The sequence below is a fragment of the Poecilia reticulata genome, linkage group LG23, assembly GCF_000633615.1.
Source record: "Poecilia reticulata strain Guanapo linkage group LG23, Guppy_female_1.0+MT, whole genome shotgun sequence".
Taxonomy (NCBI): Eukaryota; Metazoa; Chordata; class Actinopteri; order Cyprinodontiformes; family Poeciliidae; genus Poecilia; species Poecilia reticulata.
The window spans coordinates 15,237,516-15,244,954 of NC_024353.1; the positions used below are offsets into that span (position 1 = coordinate 15,237,516).

At 40.6% G+C, this 7,439-nt stretch overlaps 1 protein-coding gene across 1 annotated transcript in view; it reads left to right on the forward strand.

Annotated features, from left to right (window-relative positions):
• LOC103459645 (sodium-coupled neutral amino acid transporter 2-like) overlaps positions 1-7,439 on the forward strand; it is a 13,000-nt gene that overhangs the window by 2,452 nt on the left and 3,109 nt on the right. The window contains exons 2-12 of the mRNA XM_008401401.2: positions 406-632; positions 716-797; positions 880-995; positions 1,495-1,568; positions 1,662-1,754; positions 2,032-2,107; positions 3,357-3,439; positions 3,524-3,582; positions 3,733-3,885; positions 5,953-6,032; positions 6,148-6,248. Coding sequence (XP_008399623.1) covers positions 526-632; positions 716-797; positions 880-995; positions 1,495-1,568; positions 1,662-1,754; positions 2,032-2,107; positions 3,357-3,439; positions 3,524-3,582; positions 3,733-3,885; positions 5,953-6,032; positions 6,148-6,248 — 1,024 coding nt within the window. The 5' untranslated portion in view covers positions 406-525. The remainder of the gene's footprint in view (positions 1-405; positions 633-715; positions 798-879; positions 996-1,494; positions 1,569-1,661; positions 1,755-2,031; positions 2,108-3,356; positions 3,440-3,523; positions 3,583-3,732; positions 3,886-5,952; positions 6,033-6,147; positions 6,249-7,439) is intronic.

A 7,439-nucleotide genomic window follows, 5' to 3' on the forward strand; every position in this document is an offset into this window, starting at 1 on the left:
GATACCAAAACAATTAAAATAAACTCTGTAGTTCTTGAGATACATTCAATTCATTTTGGGCATGTTATTTTCAGCCATATTGCTCAAAAGGAGGCCATGTTCCGGAGAGGTTTTATGTCTCAGTGTCCAGTTTTCAGACACTACTCAAAAAGATGAAGAACAAAAGTGCCATCTAGGATGACAGTAAAGAGCAGCCCCGTTATTTTATGTATGAGAAACCACTGGAAGTGTGAGGCTCATTTTAACCTGTGCTGACAAAACTAAACTGTACATCCTGTCGACACATTAAACATAAAATTGTCTTTTCTGTGAAAAAAAACTCAAGAAAAGGGAAAGAAACTGAACAGGAAAGTTTCTGTTTTTATTCCACCTGTAATCAGTTTTCTTTCTGGGACTCCCTGACAGTTTCTACACAACACCAGGGTGATTCTTCTAGTGGTGGGATTCCCTTCAACTTGACCAACAACAACCTGGGCAGTAGGTTTTTGTTGATCCCATAGCCAGGGGTCAGTCCTTGGCCATGGGATGGGTTCTAGAATTGAGATGAAAAGCCTGAACGCTCCTCAAGACGACGACAGCTGCAGCTCCAACAACAACGACTCTGACTTTCTCAAGAGGATAACTCTCAATGAGTGAGGCTCGTTTTTAACATGTCTTCACACAAAAAAATAAAAGTTTGTCAGCTCATTTAACACGTTTCTTTCTTTTATTAAAGGCAATACCCTGATGCAGATCCAGAGAGTCAAAGCTTCCTCTCTGATCATAACCCAAGCAAGAAGAAGTATGAAGCTGAAAAAGTAAGTTCGAGTTTAGTCACTTTTATTCCACAATGTAGTTTTTTTCTTCTATTTTTTTCAAATTCTGTTTTCTCGTCTTCAGCACCAGGGCAGTGCCTCCTTCGGCATGTCCGTCTTCAACCTGGGCAACGCCATCATGGGCAGCGGCATCCTGGGTCTGTCCTTCGCCATGGCCAACACCGGCATCGCCCTGTTTGTGTAAGAACTTGTCTTTTCCATCATTATCCTGATTCGGCTGAACAGCGTTCAGACAAGTGTTGTTTTAAGGTCTCAGGTTATGATATTCCTAAGATCAGCAATAAATGTTTAATTATGCTGTTTATATTGACTTGCAAACAAAGTAGAAAAATCTCACCTCCGAAGTAATGTGATGTTACCTGGTTGTCTAAGCTCCTGTAAAAAACCATCTGGAAAAAATGTGTTTTTTGCTGGAAGAAAGTTATGTTGCAAATACGCCCCCTGGTGGCTGTTCAGTGTATCATGTTCTTGGGAAAATGTTTTGTTAGTGACTAAAAAGGTTTCTGTCAGCAGAAGACAGGATTAAAAAAGAAAGCATTATTCCTGTTAGTTATTACTGTGCCTATTGCGCAACTTGTATCATTTGGCACCAAAAGACCCATCAAGCTCCTAGTTTTTATTTATTTATTGACAATAAACACAAGTCATCTACAACCTTTTCTCTCTCTTGTGTTTACAGGATTCTCCTGGTTTCCGTTGCCATTTTCTCCTTGTATTCTGTCCACTTGTTGTTGAAGACAGCTGATGAAGCAGGTGAAGCAGCAACTCTGACTTTCTAGCAACTTTTTATGTTTGATCACATTTAAATGTCAAGACTTAAAACTCTTTTTTTTCCTCTTTTTCCAGGTGCTCTTGTTTACGAGTCACTGGGTCACAAAGCCTTTGGGATCCCAGGCAAACTGGCTGCTTCCTGCTCCATCACCATGCAGTACTTTGGAGGTGAGAGACTGACCTTTAAGTATAACAGCTACATATTGTAATTGTGATGCTTACATTCATCATTGCTTCTCTGTGTCCAAATTGGGAGTACAGGCAGAATTAGATAGTTTTCACATTATTATTATTATTTCTGAGTGTCCTGTGACTTTTTTGTATCTCTCAAAATATCAGAAATGACTCTTTTTCTAAATGTGTAAATTTATGCTAGGGATGTTGCTAAATTCAGTGTTGTTGTTTTTTTATTATTTTATTTTGTTCTTCTTTATCTTTCATGCAGCCACGTCAAGTTACCTCTACATTATCAAATATGAACTCCCCATTGTTATTCAGTCCCTTACTGGAGCAAATGATGGGTAAGTAGTTAAATATTTGGTCATTTTAACAACTAACAAAGAAATAGCAGAATTGGTTCTTATTAATTGCATGGCTGCTGTTCATTTCACCATTAATACCTTTATAGGTTTTGGTATTTGAGTTGAAATTTCGAGTACAAAATCAAAGTAGTCTAGAATGTGTGTAATTGTGCTGCTCAACGTGGCAGCATGTTGGAATTGCTCTGTTAATTATATTCTGATTTTATCTTCTTAAAACTTTAACTGCTTTATTTTTGGCAGAAAATTAGTTATTTATGACCAAACTTGAACCCAACTAAAGCATAAAAGAGGAGAGAGAAGAACATTCAAACACCAATTCAAATTTTCATATTGGTGGGTTCCTAATAATTAGTCTTTTGTAGCTTAGAAATACCTGGACAACAAATACACAAAAAATGTTAACTATATTGATGTAATAATAAAAAAAGCAACAGTCTCACAAAGAAAATAAAAAAGCAGTGCAGCTTGGAGAGAATGTCAAATGAATAAGGATGGCTGTCTTATTCCATGCATAGCACCAGTCAATATAGATGGGTTATGCCTATTGGTCTCCTGAAAAACGATCAAAATCCAGATATGTTTTTTCAGTCATAGAAAGCCTCCCTGATTCTCTGGACAGAACATGAAAAGTGGACATGTCCAGGGTGACAAAGACATTTGATCACTATTGGAATTCATTTTTATTCACAAACTGATCAGGACCAATTACTAAGCATTCCTTGTGTTGGAGACGTCTCTTCCAAACCCCCGTAAAACAAGGCTGTTGTTAATTGCCTTCCTGTTTTATACTTGTTAATGATTTTTTTCCTATGATATTGTATTGCTGTGTTGGTTTAAGTCTGCCACATATTAGAGATTGTCTGGTTCCAGAAGAATTGAATTCATTGGCTAACTTTTCTGCCAATCTCTGCTCCCTCTCTGCCTCCTGCTTCTTTTCTTCTTCATTGATTTCGTCATTCAAACCCCTTTTGCAGTCACACAGGGCCCAAAGCAACATTTCCTTTACTAGCTTGAGGTTAGCCTGAACACACTGTTGAGTTTTACAACCTTTTGTGAAAAATTGGTGGTCAGGTCTGAATCTGGAGAGTGACCCGACCTCCTCTGAAGCTGAAAAGTCAAGACAAGTGCAAAAATTTTCATTTTGAGTGTTCAAACTAAATACATTTTCTCAACAGATTGTATAACAAATATTATTCTATCAATTTAAAGATGTATTTGTGTGTTTCAGTGAATGGTTCATCAATGGAGATTACCTTGTGATTCTGGTCTCGATTATTATTATCTTACCTCTCACACTGCTCAGGAACTTGGGTAAGGATGTATTTCCTAAGTAATAATAAAAGTTTGAAGAATCAGCTTTAAAAACAAAAATAATTTTTTATCTTACCTCACTAGGTTACCTTGGTTACACCAGTGGTCTCTCTCTGCTCTGCATGGTGTTCTTTCTGATTGTGGTGAGTACAACCCCACCTTCTTTTATTTCTGCTGCAAGTTAGATTTAGTCAATCGTTTCATTAAAGTTTTCAAATCACTACTTATTTAGTTTTTTGAATGTTGTAAAAAAAAATATAGCATAGTCCAAACACATATTTCCTTTTATGCAGGTGATCATTAAGAAGTTCCAGATGCCATGCCCTCTGCCTGTTCCTGACGCTGGAAATGAAACCATTCATATGTTCAACATCACCCCCCACAACGTCAACTTCACTACAGATAATGACACTTGCCAGCCTAAATCCTTTGTCTTCAACTCACAGGTAAAGAAATGGAGGTTGAGACAAATGGAGGTATGAGACAAGCGTCTCAGTGAAGACAGACGCTTTTTTCCTCTGCTCCTCTCCCTTCCCAATCTCATCCTGCTTGCTCTGTTTTTGTGTTGCTTTATTGGGGCCTTTCTTTACACATCCTCTAGAAATTATGGATCTGGTCAACCGATCTCTCAATGCAATTGATTAAATTTTCTCGACAAGAAGGCTGGGCACAGGAGAGCCCAGTGGGATTCACCCTGGATTTATTCATGATAACAGGATTTCTGCTGTTTGGAGCTTGCGGATTCCTGGATTATTGACAAATTTGTGACAGATTTGGCTAAGCTAGCGAACATTAGGTGTATGTTGTGGGACAGAGACGCAAGTTGGATGCAAGTCTGGCTGAGACTAGCATCCCAACTGAGGAATAAAAAATTCACAACAGGGATGGAATCGATCTAGAATTTGCTAGCTTTGGTTCAGTGGAAGGTTCACACTAATTTGGATGATTGGGATAAACCATCAGTGACATACCTGTTATAGACTCTAGGACAGACAGAGATTCTAAGTCTGCCTGATCTAAGCACTGCGAAGGCCTATCGTAATCGCAGGATTTCTTATTCTTGTTGTTGTTGTTGTTGTTGTTGTTTTTCTTATTATTATTTTTCCGTCACTTCGCGAGGCTGTTTGGGGGCTTTACCATATTCAAAAACTCACCAAGCTTCACCCAAAACTGTCCCCCGACGAAAATTTTCGGATTCTGGTGGAATCGGAAGTGGGAGTGGCCAAACAGCTCTACAGCCCCTCCCCCCCAAAAAAGTGAGTTGGGGGAAACCGTAGGTCGTAGAGATCTGAAATTTAGTATGTCGGTAGATCTCCCCAAATTAAGAAAAAAAGTCTCTTGGAGCTACCCCCTAAAATGCTCAGGGAGGCGGCCATTTTGGGTTAAAGGTCAAATTTTGGCCATTTTTTCATTTTACTCACGTCAAACTTTAACAAACTCCTCCTAGGGACTTTGACCTATCGGCTTCATGTTTGGTCAGGATGCAGTTAAGGGGTCTGTCATTCAAAGTTATCAAAATGGTGAGTTTTCGTACATGTTTAGGGGGCTTTCCGGGGCGCCGAATTTGGTGTACTCGCCACAGAAACCAACCGCTACAACTTTCACATGGAAAGGTCAATTGGCACCAAACTTGGTATGAGGGATCCTGGTTGGATGCCTGACGATCCTATGTCATCATAGTCTGACCTCACATAAGCCCCGCCCCCTCAGTACAAAAAGTGACCTTTTTTACTGGGAAAGATCCAATTGTGGCTCTCTTGACCTAATCTAGATGATCTTGGGTCAGATGACTGATAACAAGTTGGTCTCACTTGCTTTAAAGCGCCAACAGTTTCCTGTGTAGGGCGTGGCCAAGCCTCAAATCTGGCCATTCGCCATAAAACATCAAGACTGGGGGAACTGCGCCAGAGCGTCAGCGGTGTCGAGAGAGTGATGGTGCAGGAACCCCCACGGTGGCAAATAGGCCGGAGCGGAGCTGAGCTGCAAGGGCCTCCAACGCCGCTTGCGGCTTTAATTATTTAGATTATTACTTGTCAGAAACTGTGGAGTATTCACTTTTAATCCAGAAAAGGGATTGGAACAAACTTGGAATCCAGAGAGCCTAGTTTGTTAGTCACTCTTTATCTTATTGTTTAGAAACTGTAGAGTACTCACTATTTAGAGAAGAAGTTTAGAGGATACTTACTTACTTACACTTATTTAGCAACCAAAAACAGCAATTAAAACAAACTTAGAATCCAGAAAAGCTGCCTTAGCAACTATGTTTTAGACTCCTTTTCTTCCAAAATAGAAAGAGAGTTTCTAGTTAATAATATTTTGGATCAACATAATTTTATTTTTCTTCTTTTGCTCTTTCCTTAGGTTTGTTATATTGTTTGTATTTCCTTTTACTTTATGTAAAGCACTTTGAATTACCTTGTTGCTGAAAATGTGCTGTTTAAATAAAGTTAATTTAACTTACCTTATGAATATTTTCAATAACACTCATAGTATCACTTCTAATCTTTCTCCAGACTCTCTATGCTGTACCCATCCTCACTTTTGCCTTTGTGGGCCATCCTACTATCCTACCCATGTATGAGGAGCTCAAAGAGTAAGTGTTGCTGCATGGATTTAACTCAAAGTACTTTGAGGTTTAAACTAAACCAGTGTTGTATTTCTTTAAAGTTTGGTCTGGTGCCTAAATAAAACTCTCCTTCCCTGAACAGCCGCTCACGCCGAAAGATGCAGAATGTGGCCAACGTTTCCTTCCTGGCCATGTTCATCATGTACCTGCTGACCGCCCTCTTTGGATACCTCACCTTCAACAGTAAGATATACAATAAGATTTAAAAACAACAACGTGGTAGCTTTAGATTGTTAGCAGTATTGAGATGTTGTCAAGATCCGTGTTAGTGTTGGACCCAGCAGGTTGAGACATTAAGTAGATTTTGCAGATTTAATGAAGAAGACCTGAACAAAAAAAAAAAACACAGGAATTACAGGATTATTTAAATCCTGTTAAACAACAGGATTTAACAGGAGGATCCAGCAAGGAGTGTGATTAGCAGATAGTTATGTAACCGTTCTGTGTTCATCTCAGGTCCAGTAGGTTGACGTCACAACAGACACATTCAGGTTGATTGTATTTATTCTAACAAAGAGGAAATCAAGTTGGTGGTTATACACCTCTCTATGAGCTGCCACCTTATCGTGATGGAGGGGTTTGAGGGTCCCAGTGATCCTAGGACAGGGGTGGGCAATCCTGGTCCTCAAGGGCCAGTGTCCTGCAACTCTTAGATGTCTCTCTGGTCCATCACACTTGAATTCAACAGCTGAATCCCCTCCTAAGTGCAGTCAGGTTCTCAAGAGTCCTGCTAACGACGTCATTATTTGACTCAGGTGTGTTGAAGTAGAGATGCATCTAAAAGTTGCAGGAGACACAGCCTCAAGGACTGGAGTTGCCCACCCCTGTCCTAGGAGCTGTGCTGTCTGGGGCTTGATGCTCCTGGTAGGATCACCCAAGGCAGACAGGTCCTAGATGAAGAACCAGACTAAGTGCAACCTGAAGACCCCTTACGATGAGAAATAATGTTGGATTTAGTGTTCCCTAGCCCAGACGCGGGTCACCGGGGCCCAGTGGGCGCAACTACACATTATTCAGGTGGATGCGAAAACATAGATCGGCGCCCCCCCCCCAGGGAAACATAATCGGTGTGCCACCCCCTCCAGACGGGGTTTTGGTTATATATATATATATAAAAAAAAAAAAAATTCCCTTCTCACCCTCCTCGGGTGGTCTGTTTCATCCTCTGAGCTCGGGTCCTCTACCAGAGGCCTGGGAGCTTGAGGGTTCTGCGCAGTATCTTGGCTGTGCCTAGAACTGCACATTTCTGGACTGAGATGTCTGATGTTGTTCCTGGGATCTGTTGTAGCCACTGCTCCAGTTTGGGGGTGACTGCCCCGAGGGCCCCGATGACCACAGGCACCACTGTGGTCTTCACTTTCCAGGTCTTTTCCA